Source organism: Scyliorhinus torazame, chromosome 19 (assembly GCF_047496885.1).
Source record: "Scyliorhinus torazame isolate Kashiwa2021f chromosome 19, sScyTor2.1, whole genome shotgun sequence".
In the NCBI taxonomy this organism is placed as follows: domain Eukaryota; kingdom Metazoa; phylum Chordata; class Chondrichthyes; order Carcharhiniformes; family Scyliorhinidae; genus Scyliorhinus; species Scyliorhinus torazame.
This window is the reverse complement of record NC_092725.1, coordinates 47,401,342-47,420,708: the sequence shown is the minus strand read 5'-3', so window position 1 is coordinate 47,420,708 and position 19,367 is coordinate 47,401,342. Positions and strand designations below refer to the sequence as shown.

The following is a 19,367-nucleotide window of genomic DNA, read 5'->3' as shown; positions in this document are numbered from 1 at the left end:
AGCGTTCATTAACAGAGGGATTGAATTTAAGAGCCGTGAGGTGATGATGCAGCTGTACAGAACTTTGGTAAGGCCACATTTGGAGTGCTGTGTACAGTTCTGGTCGTCTCATTTTAGGAAGGATGTGGAAGCTTTGGAAAAGGTGCAAAGGAGATTTACCAGGATATTGCCTGGAATGGAGAGTAGGTCTTACGGGGAAAGGTTGAGAGTGCTCAGCCTTTTCTCATCAGAACGGAGAAGGATGAGGGGCGACTTGATAGAGGTTTATAAGATGATCAGGGGAATAGATAGAGTAGACAGTCAGAGACTTTTTCCCCGGGTGGAACAAACCATTACAAGGGGTCATAAATTTAAGGTGAATGGTGGAAGATATGGGGGAGATGTCAGAGGTAGGTTCTTTACCCAGAGAGTAGTGGGGGCATGGAATGCACTGCCTGTGGAAGTAGTTGAGTCGGAAACATTAGGGACCTTCAAGCAGCTATTGGATAGGTACATTGATTACGGTAAAATGATATAGTGTAGATTAATTTGTTCTTAAGGGCAGCACGGTAGCATTGTGGATAGCACAATTGCTTCACAGCTCCAGGGTCCCAGGTTCAATTCCTGCTTGGGTCACTGTCTGTGCTGAGTCTGCACATCCTCCCCGTGTCTCCCCGTGTTTCCTTCGGGTGCTCCTGTTTCCTCCCACAGTCCAAAGATATGCAAGTTATGTGGATTGGCCATGATAAATTGCCCTTAAGTGTCCAAAATTGCCCTTAGTGTTGGGTGGAGGTGTTGACTTTGGGTAGGGTGCTCTTTCCAAGAGCCGGTGCAGACTCAATGGGCCGAATGGCCTCCTTCTGCACTGTAAATTCAATGATAATCTATGATTAATCTAGGACAAAGGTTCGGCACAGCATTGTGGGCCGAAGGGCCTGTTCTGTGCTGTATTTTCTATGTTCTACTTAAATCAGGTGATATCAGATTATATATCAGTACTTAAATCAGGTTACATATCAGTACTTACATCAAGTTACATCAGATTATATATCAGTACTTAAATCAGGTTATATCAGATTATATAACAGTACTTAAATCAGGTTATATTAGATTATACACCAGAGCTTAAATCAGGTTATATTAGATTATACACCAGTGCTTAAATCAGGTTATATCAGATTACATATCAGTATTTAAATCAGGTTATATTAGATTATCAATACTAAAATCAGGTTAGATCAGATTATATATCAGTACTTAAATCAGGTTATAGCTGATTATATATCTGCACTTAAATCAGGTTATATCAGATTCTAACATATCTGAAGGTCGGTATCCTGTTCCTGATCTGCAACATCCTTCATCAGGCTTAGCTATATCACGAGAGAAAATAGCTGACGGGGCAGGCACCTCATCACAGTACAGTCAGAGTGTCTTAAATACGAACATAGGATTTGGCAGCAGGAGGACTGACTCTTGGAGCACACTTCACCATTCGATAAGAGCACGTTTGAGCTGGGTGTGGTCTCAACTCCACTTTCTGGTCTGGTCTGCCCTCCCCCCCCCTCTCCCACTCTCCCCCCCCCCCCCCCCCCCCTCTCCCACTCTCTCTCACTCCCCCCCCCCCACCACCCCCCCCCCCCCCACCTCCTCTCTCTCTCCCCCCTTAGCACAAGGCTAAATCGCTGGCTTTGAAAGCAGACCAAGGCAGGCCAGCAGCACGGTTAAATTCCCGTAACAGCCTCCCCGAACAGGCGCCGGAATGTGGCAACTAGGGGTTTTTCACAGTAACTTCATTTGAAGCCTACTTGTGACAATAAGCGATTTAAATTTCATTTCATAACTCTCAACCTTATTTATCAAAAATCTGTCTCACTTAGCAGGGAATAATTTCAATGAATTCAATAGGTTGTTTTAGCACAAGAGGGCTAAACAGCTGGCTTGTAATGCAGAACAATGCCAGCAGCACGGGTTCAATTCCTGTACCGGCCTCCCTGAACAGTAGCCGGAATGTGGCGACTAGGGGCTTTTCACAGTAACTTCATTGAACCCTGCTTGCGACAATAAGCAATTATTAATTAAATAAATCCATTCCAACCTCCTTCTGGTGTAGAGAATGCTACATACTAACGACGTTCAGAGAAAAAACTTAGGGAGACTTTGTATTCTTAAACGGTGTCCCCCAGTTTTGATCTTCCCCCCCATCATCCTCCGTGTATCAAGTTCCCTGGCAGGTGGGCTGTGACCAGGGTTTGAGAGCCTCACACCTACCCTTCCATATACTTTCACCACTGCTGAGGTGATCATGATCCTCCCCCCGCTGGATCTGAATCGGTGAGGGTTTCACGCCAATTTTTGGTCGTGAAAGACCACATATGCTCCGCTGGCGTCAGCATTTAGTCTCCAGAATGGAGAATCCTGCCCCCTATCTTCCATCTTGCACTTTGTCTCGTGTAGTCCCAACTGATCATCCATGATCTTAACTCACTCTGACATCTCGGATTCCTCCTCTTCCATCACAGTCAGTGGCTTTGAGGAACTAACAGTAAACACTTTGAAATGGTAAATTGGATTGTGATACGGGGTAAATAATTATTGCACATGCCACGATAGGAACAGTCTACGTTTGTTTCTTCTCGGACTCAGCAATATGACCACAGTCATATTTAATGTACGTATGCTGCTGTATGATGTTTGAGACAATCACTCAAATGTAGAAAGCTGTCCACCATCAGCTGTCTCTGCCTCGGGCAGAATCGGCTTAATTGGCTAATCATTTCAGGGAGGAGTTGGCCTTGCCCAAAGGGCATACACCAAGGCCTCAGCTGGAATCTACTGCCACAGGCAAAGAATGTTCAACAGTTGGCAACGGAAGGGAGTACTAATCATACAGGCAATGCTCAGGGTAAAGAGTGCCGGAGATGACGGAGGAGTGCGAGGAGAGAAAATAGCAGAGATAGAGCGAATAGGAAGAATGGACGTATGAAAAAAGAAATGCATGACTCACTGGGAATATAAACAATGTTCGGGGAGGAACGATGGATTAGCGGGAATACAATAGGACTGAATTTCAGAGATAGTGGGAATACAAAGAGAGGGAACATTAGAACGATTTAAAAAAAATTAAATCATACAATGGCAAAGTGGTCGTGGCAGGAAACAGATTGAATGTGGGCACTGGAATGAGCGAGAACACGAGTGAGAGAGAGAGAGAGAAGACAAAAAATGTTAATGCTGCCACCCAGTTACCTTCACATTGCAGACAGTCTGGCCCTGTTGGTTCTTGTGCTCGCAGTTAGAGATGACTTGTTCAATCTGGGCACGATCGAAGAAATCCAAATGAAGCTCCTCTGGGGCCTCCTGGCGAAAGTCAATGGAGTCTAGAATACTCAGGATCTTTCGACGTACTAGGTCAAAAGCAACATTTGAGTATTAAGACTCGCGTGAAACAACATTTTTAAATAGTAATTGATTGCTAAATCTACAATATTAAATTGCATTTCTCCATCACCTTACATAATAAAAATGTTCTAAGGCCCTTCACAGGGCATTACGAAACAAAACTTGGTACAGAACCACGTAAGGAGATAGAAGGGTAGATGACTAAACGCTCAATTAGGTTTTCAGGAGAGGCTTAAAGATGGAAAACAGGGAGACAGATGGAGGGGTTTAGGTGAGCGCATTCTAGGGCTCGAGGCCCAGGCAGCTAGGGCAGCCAAAGGAGTTCAGGGATGCCGAAGGGGGAAGAATTAGAGGAGTGCAGGTGTCCTCGGAGACTTGTAGAGATTCAGGAGATTTAAAGAGATTTGGGGGGGGGGGGGGGGGGGGGGGGGGGGGGGGGAGGAAGAGGAGGGGAGAGGAGTGGTAAGGCCATGGAGGAATTTGAAAACAAGGATGAAAGTTTTAAAATAGAGACATTGTTTAACTGGGAGTCAGTGAACACAAGAGTGATGGGTTTAATGGACTCTGGGTGCAGAGTTTTGGAAAACACCTCATGGATCCTCATGGATTTCGGCGGCAGCGGTGCGCAGGGGCCTTCTTGGAGGTGAGTAGTGAGTTTAAAAACCTTACCTTTACAGGAGCAGCCCTTTGGATTTCGGCGGCAGCGGTGCGCAGGGGCCTTCTGGGAGGTGAGTAGTTAGTTTAAAAGCTCTTACCTTTACAGGAGCAGCCCATTGGATTTCGGCGGCAGCGGTGCGCAGGGGCCTTCTTGGAGGTGAGTAGTGAGTTTAAAAACCTTACCTTTACAGGAGCAGCCCTTTGGATTTCGGCGGCAGCGGTGCGCAGGGGCCTTCTGGGAGGTGAGTAGTTAGTTTAAAAGCTCTTACCTTTACAGGAGCAGCCCATTGGATTTCGGCGGCAGCGGGTGGCGCAGGGGCCTTCTTGGAGGTGAGTAGTGAGTTTAAAAACCTTACCTTTACAGGAGCAGCCCTTTGGATTTCGGCGGCAGCGGTGCGCAGGGGCCTTCTGGGAGGTGAGTAGTTAGTTTTAAAAGCTCTTACCTTTACAGGAGCAGCCCATTGGATTTCGGCGGCAGCGGTGCGCAGGGGCCTTCTGGGAGGTGAGTAGTTAGTTTAAAAGCTCTTACCTTTACAGGAGCAGCCCTTTGGATTTCGGCGGCAGCGGTGCGCAGGGGCCTTCTGGAGGTGAGTAGTTAGTTTAAAAGCTCTTACCTTTACAGGAGCAGCCCATTGGATTTCGGCGGCAGCGGTGCGCAGGGGCCTTCTTGGAGGTGAGTAGTGAGTTTAAAAACCTTACCTTTACAGGAGCAGCCCTTTGGATTTCGGCGGCAGCGGTGCGCAGGGGCCTTCTGGGAGGTGAGTAGTTAGTTTAAAAGCTCTTACCTTTACAGGAGCAGCCCATTGGATTTCGGCGGCAGCGGTGCGCAGGGGCCTTCTTGGAGGTGAGTAGTGAGTTTAAAAACCTTACCTTTACAGGAGCAGCCCTTTGGATTTCGGCGGCAGCGGTGCGCAGGGGCCTTCTGGGAGGTGAGTAGTGAGTTTAAAAACCTTACCTTTACAGGAGCAGCCCTTTGGATTTCGGCGGCAGCGGTGCGCAGGGGCCTTCTGGGAGGTGAGTAGTTAGTTTAAAAGCTCTTACCTTTACAGGAGCAGCCCATTGGATTTCGGCGGCAGCGGTGCGCAGGGGCCTTCTTGGAGGTGAGTAGTGAGTTTAAAAACCTTACCTTTACAGGAGCAGCCCTTTGGATTTCGGCGGCAGCGGTGCGCAGGGGCCTTCTGGGAGGTGAGTAGTGAGTTTAAAAACCTTACCTTTACAGGAGCAGCCCTTTGGATTTCGGCGGCAGCGGTGCGCAGGGGCCTTCTGGGAGGTGAGTAGTTAGTTTAAAAGCTCTTACCTTTACAGGAGCAGCCCATTGGATTTCGGCGGCAGCGGTGCGCAGGGGCCTTCTTGGAGGTGAGTAGTGAGTTTAAAAACCTTACCTTTACAGGAGCAGCCCTTTGGATTTCGGCGGCAGCGGTGCGCAGGGGCCTTCTGGGAGGTGAGTAGTTAGTTTAAAAGCTCTTACCTTTACAGGAGCAGCCCATTGGATTTCGGCGGCAGCGGTGCGCAGGGGCCTTCTTGGAGGTGAGTAGTGAGTTTAAAAACCTTACCTTTACAGGAGCAGCCCTTTGGATTTCGGCGGCAGCGGTGCGCAGGGGCCTTCTGGGAGGTGAGTAGTTAGTTTAAAAGCTCTTACCTTTACAGGAGCAGCCCATTGGATTTCGGCGGCAGCGGTGCGCAGGGGCCTTCTTGGAGGTGAGTAGTGAGTTTAAAAACCTTACCTTTACAGGAGCAGCCCTTTGGATTTCGGCGGCAGCGGTGCGCAGGGGCCTTCTGGAGGGTGAGTAGTTAGTTTAAAAGCTCTTACCTTTACAGGAGCAGCCCATTGGATTTCGGCGGCAGTGGTGCGCAGGGGCCTTCTGGGAGGTGAGTAGTTAGTTTAAAAGCTCTTACCTTTACAGGAGCAGCCCATTGGATTTCGGCGGCAGTGGTGCGCAGGGGCCTTCTGGGAGGTGAGTAGTTAGTTTAAAAGCTCTTACCTTTACAGGAGCAGCCCATTGGATTTCGGCGGCAGCGGTGCGCAGGGGCCTTCTTGGAGGTGAGTAGTGAGCTTAAAAACCTTACCTTTACAGGAGCAGCCCTTTGGATTTCGGCGGAACCGGAAGTTCGACCTCTGGCAAGTCCCCCCCCCCCCCCCCCAATAAATTCTGGTGGAGAGGAAACCCGAGACACTACACGTGTAGTGTCTCCCACCCACCCTCCTCCTCTAACCTAATAATAAGACCCATTGGTGTAAGGTAAGTGCCATATTATATTATATATTATTAGCATTGTGCAGGCCAAGGATTGGAGGTGGAGGAGCAGTCTCTGTCAGCGAGAGAACCTGAGAACATCTCAGAAGGTAAGCAAGTGATTTTTACTTTTATACCTTTTTTCAAATTGTGTGTGTCGGGGGGGACAGAAACGCTGTGACCTGAGTGGCTGGTTGGGATTCTAACCTAAATTTTTTTGACTATTTGGGAACTAATTAAACATAATAACTTAATTATAATTTAGAGGATATCTAAGCCAGAGATCGGAGGATATTGTAGTTAGCTATCGCATTTCTATTAGAAATCTAGTGCTAGGAAACAGATAGTTGACAGTAACTTTGTAATTTTAAAAAAAAAAGTATTTATAAAAAAAAAAGACAAATTTTAATTTTAATTAATTGACGCAATGTCAGTTAGAGGGGTGCTGTGCTCTGACTGTGAGATGTGGCAGGTCCGGGAGGCTTCCAGCGTCCTGGATGGCTTCATCTGCAGAAAGTGCACCCAACTGCAGCTCCTCACAGACCGCATGGTTCGGTTGGAGCAGCAATTGGATGCACTTAGGAGCATGCAGGTGGCGGAAAGCGTCATAGATCGCAGTTATGTAAGTGTGGTCACACCCAAGGTGCAGGCAGAGAAATGGGTGACCACCAGAAAGGGCAGGCAGTCAGTGCAGGAATCCCCTGTGGTTGTCCCCCTCTCGAACAGATATACCCCTTTGGATACTGTCGGGGGGGATAGCCTATCAGGGGAAAACAGCAGCAGCCAGAGCAGTGGCACCACGGCTGGCTCTGATGTTCAGAAGGGAGGGTCAAAGCGCAGAAGAGTAATAGTTATAGGGGACTCTATAGTCAGGGGAACAGATAGGCGCTTCTGTGGACGTGAAAGAGACTCCAGGATGGTATGTTGCCTCCCTGGTGCCAGGGTCCAGGATGTCTCCGAACGGGTAGAGGGAATCCTGAAGGGGGAGGGCAAACAGGTAGAGGTCGTTGTACATATTGGTACTAACGACATAGGCAGGAAGAGGCATGAGGTCCTGCAGCAGGAGTTCAGGGAGCTAGGCAGAAAGTTAAAAGACAGGACCTCGAGGGTTGTAATCTCGGGATTACTCCCTGTGCCACGTGCCAGTGAGGCTAGAAATAGGAAGATAGAGCAGACAAACACGTGGCTAAACAGCTGGTGTAGGAGGGAGGGTTTCGGTTATCTGGACCACTGGGAGCTCTTCCGGGGCAGGTGTGACCTGTATAAGATGGACGGGTTGCATCTAAACCGGAGAGGCATAAATATCCTGGCCGCGAGATTTGCTAGTGTCACACGGGAGGGTTTAAACTAGTATGGCAGGGGGGTGGGCACGGGAGCAATAGGTCAGAAGGTGAGAGCGTTGAGGGAGAACTAGGGAATATGGACAGTGTGGCTCTGAGGCAGAGCAGACGGGGAGAAGTTGCTGAACACAGCGGGTCTGGTGGCCTGAAGTGCATATGTTTTAATGCAAGGAGCATTACGGGTAAGGCAGATGAACTTAGAGCTTGGATTACTACTTGGAACTATGATGTTGTTGCCATTACAGAGACCTGGTTGAGGGAAGGGCAGGATTGGCAGCTAAACGTTCCAGGATTTAGATGTTTCAGGCGGGATAGAGGGGGATGTAAAAGGGGAGGCGGAGTTGCGCTACTTGTTCAGGAGAGTATCACAGCTATACAGCGAGAGGACACCTCAGAGGGCAGTGAGGCTATATGGGTAGAGATCAGGAATAAGAAGGGTGCAGTCACAATGTTGGGGGTATACTACAGGCCTCCCAACAGCCAGCGGGAGATAGAGGAGCAGATAGGTAGACAGATTTTGGAAAAGAGTAAAAACAACAGGGTTGTGGTGATGGGAGACTTCAACTTCCCCAATATTGACTGGGACTCACTTAGTGCCAGGGGCTTAGACGGGGCAGAGTTTGTAAGGAGCATCCAGGAGGGCTTCTTAAAACAATATGTAAACAGTCCAACTAGGGAAGAGGCGGTACTGGACCTGGTATTGGGGAATGAGCCCGGCCAGGTGGTAGATGTTTCAGTAGGGGAGCATTTCGGTAACAGTGACCACAATTCAGTAAGTTTTAAAGTACTGGTGGACAAGGATAAGAGTGGTCCGAGGATGAATGTGCTAAATTGGGGGAAGGCTAATTATAACAATATTAGGCGGGAACTGAAGAGCATAGATTGGGGGCGGATGTTTGAGGGCAAATCAACATCTGACATGTGGGAGGCTTTCAAGTGTCAGTTGATAGGAATACAGGACAGGCATGTTCCTGTGAGGAAGAAAGACAAATACGGCAATTTTCGGGAACCTTGGATGACGAATGATATTGTAGGCCTCGTCAAAAAGAAAAAGGAGGCATTTGTCAGGGCTAAAAGGCTGGGAACAGACGAAGCCTGTGTGGCATATAAGGAAAGTAGGAAGGAACTTAAGCAAGGAGTCAGGAGGGCTAGAAGGGGTCATGAAAAGTCATTGGCAAATAGGGTTAAGGAAAATCCCAAGGCTTTTTACACTTACATAAAAAGCAAGAGGGTAGCCAGGGAAAGGGTTGGCCCACTGAAGGATAGGCAAGGGAATCTATGTGTGGAGCCAGAGGAAATGGGCGAGGTACTAAATGAATACTTTGCATCAGTATTCACCAAAGAGAAGGAATTGGTAGATGTTGAGTCTGGAGAAGGGGGTGTAGATAGCCTGGGTCACATTGTGATCCAAAAAGACGAGGTGTTGGGTGTCTTAAAAAATATTAAGGTAGATAAGTCCCCAGGGCCGGATGGGATCTACCCCAGAATACTGAAGGAGGCTGGAGAGGAAATTGCTGAGGCCTTGACAGAAATCTTTGGATCCTCGCTGTCTTCAGGGGATGTCCCGGAGGACTGGAGAATAGCCAATGTTGTTCCTCTGTTTAAGAAGGGTGGCAGGGATAATCCCGGGAACTACAGGCCGGTGAGCCTTACTTCAGTGGTAGGGAAATTACTGGAGAGAATTCTTCGAGACAGGATCTACTCCCATTTGGAAGCAAATGGACGTATTAGTGAGAGGCAGCACGGTTTTGTGAAGGGGAGGTCGTGTCTCACTAACTTGATAGAGTTTTTCGAGGAGGTCACTAAGATGATTGATGCAGGTAGGGCAGTAGATGTTGTCTATATGGACTTCAGTAAGGCCTTTGACAAGGTCCCTCATGGTAGACTAGTACAAAAGGTGAAGTCACACGGGATCAGGGGTGAACTGGCAAGGTGGATACAGAACTGGCTAGGCCATAGAAGGCAGAGGGTAGCAATGGAGGGATGCTTTTCTAATTGGAGGGCTGTGACCAGTGGTGTTCCACAGGGATCAGTGCTGGGACCTTTGCTCTTTGTAGTATATATAAATGATTTGGAGGAAAATGTAACTGGTCTGATTAGTAAGTTTGCAGACGACACAAAGGTTGGTGGAATTGCGGATAGCGATGAGGACTGTCTGAGGATACAGCAGGATTTAGATTGTCTGGAGACTTGGGCGGAGAGATGGCAGATGGAGTTTAACCTGGACAAATGTGAGGTAATGCATTTTGGAAGGGCTAATGCAGGTAGGGAATATACAGTGAATGGTAGAACCCTCAAGAGTATTGAAAGTCAAAGAGATCTAGGAGTACAGGTCCACAGATCACTGAAAGGGGCTACACAGGTGGAGAAGGTAGTCAAGAAGGCATACGGCATGCTTGCCTTCATTGGCCGGGGCATTGAGTATAAGAATTGGCAAGTCATGTTGCAGCTGTATAGAACCTTAGTTAGGCCACACTTGGAGTATAGTGTTCAATTCTGGTCGCCACACTACCAGAAGGATGTGGAGGCTTTAGAGAGGGTGCAGAAGAGATTTACCAGAATGTTGCCTGGTATGGAGGGCATAAGCTATGAGGAGCGATTGAATAAACTCGGTTTGTTCTCACTGGAACGAAGGAGGTTGAGGGGCGACCTGATAGAGGTATACAAAATTATGAGGGGCATAGACAGAGTGGATAGTCAGAGGCTTTTCCCCAGGGTAGAGGGGTCAATTACTAGGGGGCATAGGTTTAAGGTGAGAGGGGCAAAGTTTAGAGTAGATGTACGAGGCAAGTTTTTTACGCAGAGGGTAGTGGGTGCCTGGAACTCACTACCGGAGGAGGTAGTGGAGGCAGGGACGATAGGGACATTTAAGGGGCATCTTGACAAATATATGAATAGGATGGGAATAGAAGGATACGGACCCAGGAAGTGTAGAAGATTGTAGTTTAGTCGGGCAGTATGGTCGGCACGGGCTTGGAGGGCCGAAGGGCCTGTTCCTGTGCTGTACATTTCTTTGTTCTTTGTTGTTTTGTTGTTTACAGGGGATAGAACGTATCAGGAGCCCAGCCAGGAATGCAGTACAAGTCTAGCGGTAATAATCACATGGAGGAAGGTTTCCGCAGATCAGCTGAGGTAGGGGTAGAGTGGGGCAATATTACCGAGGTGGAAATGGGCATTGTGGCAGTGCAGATATGTGGCTGGAAGCTCACCATTTGGGTCAAAAGTGATACCAAAGTTACAAACAGTCTGGTTTAGCCGTGGGTATATTCCAGCGAGGGGGGTGAAGTCTGCAGCTAGGGAACAGTTTGTGGTGCTTTTGACTCCCAATATTTAATTGGAGAAAACGTCTGCTCACCCAGTACTAGTAATTAGACAAGTATTCTGACCATTTAGAGATGGTGGATGGATCAACAGACATGGTAGTGAGACAGAGTTTTGGTGTCCTTCAGTCTACATGTGAAAAGCAACATATTTTCAGATCATGTTGCTGAGGACCAGCATGTAGATGAGAAATAGGATAGGGTCAAGGATAAATCCTTGGGAGACAGCAGAGGTAAGAGTGCAGGAGGAGGAAGAGAAGCCATTACAGGAGATTCTTTCCCGACGATTAGATAGGTCAGAATGGAACCAGGAGAGTGCGATCACACCCAGCTGAACAATGGTGGAGGGGTGATGGTGGAAAATGGTCTGATCAACGGTGCCAAAGGCTGCAGATAGGTCGAAGTGATATTGATCGATAAAGTGAATGGACAAAACAGTGGAGGGCCAAAGAGATTTTGGGGTCCAGGTCTTTCGATCATTAAAATCACATGGATAGGCACTCAAGATAATACAAAAGCTAATGGCATGCTGGCCTTTAGTTTCAGCTACACAAAGCTTAGATTATAGCTGGAATATAGAGAATAGGTCGGGTAGTATACGCGGAGAAAGATATATTGGCCTTGGAATGAGGGCATGCTGGCTTACTCGAATGAGACCTGCATTCTAAGGGTAAAGATATGAGGAGAGATTAAAGAAATGAGTGTTGTATTCCCTGGAATTTAACAGATTGAGGGATGATTTGAAACTATTTCCATTAGTTAGGGTTTTAGGGCAGTGGGACATGGACGTCAAATTAGACGAGAGATGCATTTTTTTGGTTGGGGTGGGGAGGACGGTTGAAGTCTTCGAGCACGTCTCAACAAGTGAGAAGGGAGGGAAGAGGCAGAGGTCGCTGAATGTCACGACGATTGAGACCATCCAGTGAAATTCATGAGCTCCTTGCACTTGTTGGAGATGGCCTGGAGTTCAGAAAAGTATGTGGGGTTACGTTTACATTCCAGGATCACTCTGGAATAATGAGCAGATTTCACAGACCATCAAAGTGCAATCAGAGGAATGCAACACTCTCCCTTCGAACTTCCAGAGGAAAATACTTCTAAAACAAATTTCTATCATCCATTTAATTGCTGAGAATCACTAATCAGATTCATTAATTTTTCGATATTCAAAAGCTTTTCTTTTGAAATATATTTCTTTGAAATATGAACAGGACGAGACACTCGATAAATATATAAATTAGGTAAAGTAACTTAATGATATTGGTGACATCTCATTCAAAAAAAAAAACTACAAGAACTGGGAGAAAGCTCTGCAGGGCAATGATATGCAGTGCGGTCAGCAGCTCATTTTTCACCAGTACCCTACCAAGACCTCAGCACTATTCTCCCATTCACCATAGATTTGGGTACTTCTTCCAGTCTTCCTGTTCACTCCTTAATCTCATACAAGGACAAGGCAGCAGGTGCAAGAGAAAGTCACCACTTGCAATTCCCCTCCAAATCATGCAACATCCGGTCTTAAACCATAAGATATAAGAGCAGAAGTAGGCAGGTCATAATCATTCTCAAATCCACTTCCCCTCCTTATCCCCTCGATTCCTTGACTGATTTAAAATATGTCTATCTCAGCCTTGAATATACTTAACGACCGAGCCTCTGAAGCCCTCTGCGGTAAAGAATTCCATAGATTCACTACCCTCTGATAAGAAATTCCTTCTCATCGCTGCCTTACTCTGAGATTATGATCGCTGGTCCCAGACTCTCCCAGAAGGGGAAACAACCTCTCAACATCTACCCTGTCAATCCCCCTGAGAATCCTATTTGTCTCAATAAGGTCGCCTCTCGTTCTTCAAAATTCCAATGAGCACAGGCCCAGCCTACCCAACCTCTCCTCATAAGAAAATCTCTCCATACCCGGGATCAACCTCGGGATCCTGCTCTGCACTGCCGCCAATGCCAGTATTTCTTTCCTTAGATAAGGGGACCAAAACTGTTAAGCTATTTCAGGTGTGGTCTGACTAGAACCATGTATAGTTTTAGCAAGACTTCCCTATTTTTATACTCCATTCCCTTTGAAACAGTAGGCCAATTCCATTTGCCAATTACTTGCTGAACTTGCATATTTTTGAACCCCCCAAATCTCTCTGTGTTGCAGCTTTCTGCAGTCTTTATCCACTTAAATAATATCCAGCTTCTTTACTCTTCCAACCATAGTGCAGAACTTCCCATTTCCCAACATTATATTCCATTTGTCAAATTTTTGACCACTCACTTAACTTTTCCATATTCCTCTGTAGACTGTGTCAGCATCGCTACTTGCCTTCCTATTCATTGTGTTGCACATATTGTGTGGGACATGTCCTGGACAGTAGGGCTGTGGTCGTCAACTCACTGGGAAAAACCCAAAATGAGTAGCTAGAATGTTAAGGCCAGTGCCGACACTAGCAGTCACGGCCTAACTGAGCACTGAGCTATAAACTAATATAATCGTGCATAGCACCTTCCAGCCCTTCCATCGTCCTGCAGCAAACTTTGTCTTTCACATCATGGCCCGTGTCTGGCACAGCATCGTGAGTTCACTAATAACTAGAGAGAAGTACTGATGGGTCCTTGTAAAGATGTGAGTAATCATACAACATGTTATTATTCCCATTGCGCATTAGAACAAACACACTAAATACTAATGCAAACACTAATGCATGGTTGCACATGATGCAACCCACCAAATATTAATTTAATTTCCTCTTCTCTGTAAGAAAACACAAAGATCTCAAAGTACATGCGGAGATGGACACTTGATTAGGAGATGCAAATACCTTTAGAGGTGGTGTCAAAATGCAGAAACCCAGTGACGTTTCTTGTTTCTTCTTCAAGACTTCCCTCTGCATCACCTAATGGATAAAGACAGCACCAATGTGAACAAGAAAGAACACTTTTTCTCAGTCACACAACAACATTCATGAACTGCGATGCATAGCTCATGAAGACTTACTGAACTGCAGGGTGATGGGAGGAATAACTCAGAAGAGGACACTTCTGCGGATTGCTGTATCTGAAAACATACTAAATGTAATTGCTGTATCTTCTACCTACTAAAATAATCAGCTCTTTTTATGAAGCGATGAAACTTGATCAAGCGTATTTGTCTATTCTTAGGATGTGGGCAATAATGCAAGGCCATTCTTCTTGCCCATCTTTAGTTGTCTTGAGGCAGTTGTCTGGGGACGTTTTTATGCAACAGCTTCTCTTGGGAGAACTAGTATAGATTTTGGCTTTGGCGATGCTATACAGCAAACAACATATCAAAGTGAAAAGCAAAAACTTTCCAGTTGGAGCAAAATGCTGCGGATCTAGAAACCGGAAATAAAAATTGAAAATGCGAGAAATATTCGGCAGGTCACAGAAATATATTATGGTACAGAGGAGGCCATTCAGCCCATCAACTCCACGTCAGTTCTGCACAGCATTCCAGCAAGCCCTATTCCCCTGCTCTACCCTCGCAGCATGTTTAATTCCCTCAGTCGCCCATCCAATATCCTTTTCAAATCATTGTTTCCACTTCTTGCAGCATCTGGAAAAGGAACAGAGACGACGATTCAGGTCTGCCTGCGACCTTTCACCAAAGGCCCTGATGAAAGGTCACAACCCAAAACATTAACTCCAATACTCTCTTCACAGATGCTGCCAGATCTGCTGAGTATTTTCAACTTTTTATCTTTTCATAATAGAAATAATCACTTATTGTCACAAGTAGACTTCAATGAAGTTACTGTGAAAAGCCCCTAGTCGCCATATTCCGGCGCCTGTTCGGAGAGACTGGTACGGATTTGTTGCAATGACTGTTAATTGGAGTTGAGAGTTGAAGTCGACTTAAATTAATAAATTGACAGGAAGTGGACATTGTTGGAAAGGTTGGCATTTATTGCTCATTCCAATTTCCCACATCCTAAGATCCTAATATTAAATAATCTCTGATCAAGGAATCATATATTTATCTTTTGATAAACCAGAGGTGAAATAGCTACGTCATATAATTCACACTTAGTTGATTTTCTTCGGGAGGAACATCCAATGGTTCCTGGCCACCTGCCAATACCCTCATCCAAGTAAATCATGACAGGAAGTGTCCTCAAGTTCTGTATCAGGTCATCCCACAGCACAGTGTTAAATCTGTGCTCACCGTACATCTTCTCCCTCTCCTTGACACACAACAGGGCCATTTCACAGAGATCAAAAGCTGGATCTGTGTGCGATTTGTACATTCTCCAGCCCAGTACACTGGGGCATTCTGCAGTCAAATAAAACATTTTTTTAAAGTCCACTGTTTCTTTGAACCAAACATAGGCAATGAACTAGAGAGTCAGTGTCAGATGCCAAATGACATAATAGATTCATAATAAATTCAGTGTTTTATATTCTCAGTAATCTGTTTTAACACAAACTTCTTCTGCCTGAGGCACTTTGATGAGCTCCACTAGAAACAGTCAGCATATTCCAACAAAAGGTGCAAATTGCTAGTCTTCAGTTAACTTTTATCCTGGGCATTTGTTCCTCTCCAATGATCCCCAAAATAGTTTCAAGCTACGTCATTCCCATCGCCGCGCTGCATCCAATACCATCATTCCCAATGGAATACCCTTCCATGGACACTGGACACAATCCAATACCATCTCCAGCTGGCTTTTCTTCAATGAATACTGAAAGCTATTTATCCAGGGAAGCATGTCAATCCCTTTTTAAAAAAATAATATTTTATTAAGGTATTTGAAAATTTGCATAACAGTAACAAAAACAATGACATCAACATGGTAAAATAAACATTCCCCGCCCCCCACCCAGCCCAATCTTCACACACCTCAACCATACAACAACAATCCCCCCCCCCCCCCCCCCCCCCCACCACCACCACCACCGGAATACTGCTTCTGCTGACATTTTTAATTTTCCCCGAGAAAGTCGACAAACGGCTGCCACCTCTGGGAGAACCCTAACATTGACCCTCTTAAGGCAAACTTTATTTTCTCAAGACTGAGAACCCCAGACATGTCACTAACCCAGGTCTCTACACTCACGGGCTTCGGGTCCCTCCACATTAATAAGATCCGTTTCCAGGCAACCTAGGGAGGCAACGGCCAGGACGTCGGCCTCTTTCGCCCCCTGAACTCCCGGATCTTCCGACAGTCCATAGATCGCTACCTCCGGACTCGGCACCACCCGTGTTTTTAGCACCGTGGACATTGCCTGAGCAAAACCCGGTCAAAACCCACTAAGCTTCGGGCATGCCCAAAAGATGTGGACATGATTTGCTGAGCTTCCTGCGCACCTCGTACACATATCCTCTACCCCGAAAAACCTGCTCATCCTAGTCGCTGTCATGTGTGCCTGGTGGACTACCTTAAATTGTATCAGGCTAAGCCTGGCGCATGATGAGGAGGTATTAACCCTGCTTAGGACATCCGCCCATAGACCTGCCTCTATCTCTCCTCCTAGCTCGTCCTCCCACTTGCCCTAAGCTCCTCCACCGGAGTTTCCTCCACCTCCGAAAGCTCCTGGTAAATATCCGATACCTTCCCTTCTCCCACCAAGGTACTGGAAACTACTCTACCCTGTATCCCCCGTGGCGGCAGCAGCGGAAAGACCGGCATCTGTTTCCTCAGGAAGTCTCGCACCTGCAAATACCTAAACCCATTCCCTGCTGGCAATCCTGGCTGGTTTAGGGGCTGGTTTAGCACAGTGGGCTAAATCGCTGGCTTGTAATGCAGAACAAGGCCAACAGCGCGGGCTCAATTCCTGTACCGGCCTCCCTGAACAGGCGCCGGAATGTGGCGACTGGGGGCTTTTCACAATAACTGCAATTGAAGCCTACTTGTGACAATAAGCGATTATTAGTATTATTCAAATTTGTCCTCTAAGGTTTTCAAGCTGGGAAAGCTCCCATCTATAAATAGATCGCCCAACCTTCTAATTCCTGCCCTCTGCCAACTCCGGAACCCGCCATATAGCCTACCCGGTACAAACCTGTGGTTGTTATAAATCGGGGTCCAAATCGATGCTCCCACTACTCTCTTATATCTCCTCTACTGCCCCCAGATCCTCAGAGCAGCCACTACCACCGGGCTTGTGGAGTACCGGGCCGTCGAGCACGGCAGAGGTGCCATTACCAATGGTCCCAGACTGGTGTCTTTACATGACGCCGCCTCCATCCGCTCCCATGCCGACCCCTCCCCCACTACCCACTTCCTGATCATGGCTATACTAACCGCCCAGTGGTAATTCCAGAAGTTCGGCAGTGTCAACCCACTCTCCCCCCGACTGTCATAGAACATAGAACGAAACAGCGCAGTACAGGCCCTTCGGCCCACGATGTTGCACCGAAACAAAAAGCCATCTAACATTCATTATGCCATTATCATCCATGTGCTTATCCAATAAACTTTTAAAAGCCCTCAATGTTGGCGAGCTCACTACTGTTGCAGGTAGGGCATTCCACGGACTCACCACTCTTTGCGTAAAGAACCTACCTCTGGCCTCTGTCCTATATCTATTACCCCTCAGTTTAAGGCTATGTCCCCTCGTGCTAGCCATTTCCATCCGCGGGAGAAGACTCTCACTGTCCACCCTATCTAACCCCCTGATCATTTTGTATGCCTCGATTAAGTCTCCTCTTAACCTTCTTCTCTCCAACGAAAACAACCTCAAGTCCATCAGCCTTTCCTCATAAGATTTTCCCTCCATACCAGGCAACATCCTGGTAAATCTCCTCTGCACCCGCTCCAAAGCTTCCACGTCCTTCCTATAATGCGGTGACCAGAACTGTACGCAATACTCCAAATGCGGCCGTACCAGAGTTTTGTACAGCTGCAACATGACCTCATGACTCCGGAACTCAATCCCTCTACCAATAAAGGCCAACACTCCATAGGCCTTCTTCACAAACCTATCAACCTGGGTGGCAACTTTCAGGGATCTATGTACATGGACACCTAGATCCCTCTGCTCATCCACACTTCCAAGAACTTTACCATTAGCCAAATATTCCGCATTCCTGTTATTCCTTCCAAAGTGAATCACCTCACACTTCTCTACATTAAACTCCATTTGCCACCTCTCAGCCCAGCTCTGCAGCTTATCTATGTCCCTCTGTAACCTGCTACATCCTTCCACACTGTCGACAACACCACCGACTTTAGTGTCGTCTGCAAATTTACTCACCCACCCTTCTGCGCCTTCCTCTAGGTCATTGATAAAAATGACAAACAGCAACGGCCCCAGAACAGATCCTTGTGGTACGCCACTTGTGACTGAACTCCATTCTGAACATTTCCCATCAACCACCACCCTCTGTCTTCTTTCAGCTAGCCAATTTCTGATCCACATCTCTAAATCACCCTCAATCCCCAGCCTCCGTATTTTCTGCAATAGCCTATCGTGGGGAACCTTATCAAACGCTTTACTGAAATCCATATACACCACATCAACTGCTCTACCCTCGTCTACCTGTTCAGTCACCTTCTCAAAGAACTCGATAAGGTTTGTGTGGCATGACCTACCCTTCACAAAGCCATGCTGACTATCCCTGATCATATTATTCCTATCTAGATGATTATAAATCTTGTCTCTTTTATCCCCTCCAAGACTTTACCCACTACAGACGTTCGGCTCACCGGTCTATAGTTGCCTGGGTTGTCTCTACTCCCCTTTTTGAACAAAGGGACCACATTTGCTAACCTCCAGTCCTCTGGCACTATTCCTGTCGCCAATGATGACATAAAAATCAAAGCCAAAGGCCCAGCAATCTCTTCCCTGGACTCCCTGAGAATCCTAGGATAAATCCCATCAGGCCCCAGGGACTTATCTATTTTCAGCCTATCCAGAATTGCCAACACCTCTTCCCTACGTACCTCAATGCCAACTATTCTAAAAGCCTGGGTCTCAGCATTCTCCTCCGCAACATTATCATTTTCCTGAGTGAATACTGACGAAAAATATTCATTTAGTATCTCGCCTATCTCTTCAGACTCCACACACAATTTCCCATCCCTGTCCTTGACTGGCCCTACTCTTACCCTAGTCATTCTTTTATTCCTGACATATCTATAGAAAGCTTTTGGGTTTTCCTTGATCCTACCTGCCAAATACTTCTCATGTCCCCTCCTTGCTCGTCTTAGCTCTCTCTTTAGATCCTTCCTCGCTACCTTGTAACTATCCATCGCCCCAACTGAAACTTCACACCTCATCTTCACATAGGCCTCCTTCTTCCTCTTAACAAGAGATTCCACTTCTTTGGTAAACCACGGTTCCCTCGCTCGACGCCTTCCTCCCTGCCTGACCGGTACGTACTTATCCAGAACACGTAGTAGCTGTTCCTTGAACAAGCTCCACTTATCCAGTGTTGCCAACACTTGCAGCCTACTTCGCCAACCTATCCCCCCCAA

General features: G+C 46.8%; 1 protein-coding gene across 3 annotated transcripts in view; it reads right to left on the bottom strand.

Moving 5' to 3' along the window:
- The window catches only part of nup205 (nucleoporin 205), a 189,430-nt gene that overhangs the window by 56,086 nt on the left and 113,977 nt on the right, over positions 1-19,367 (bottom strand). For all 3 annotated transcript variants that reach the window (XM_072484243.1, XM_072484244.1, XM_072484245.1), the window contains exons 25-26: positions 13,749-13,823; positions 3,229-3,386 (exon numbers count right to left, since the gene is read on the bottom strand). In XM_072484243.1, the coding sequence (XP_072340344.1) occupies positions 3,229-3,386; positions 13,749-13,823 (233 nt within the window). The remainder of the gene's footprint in view (positions 1-3,228; positions 3,387-13,748; positions 13,824-19,367) is intronic.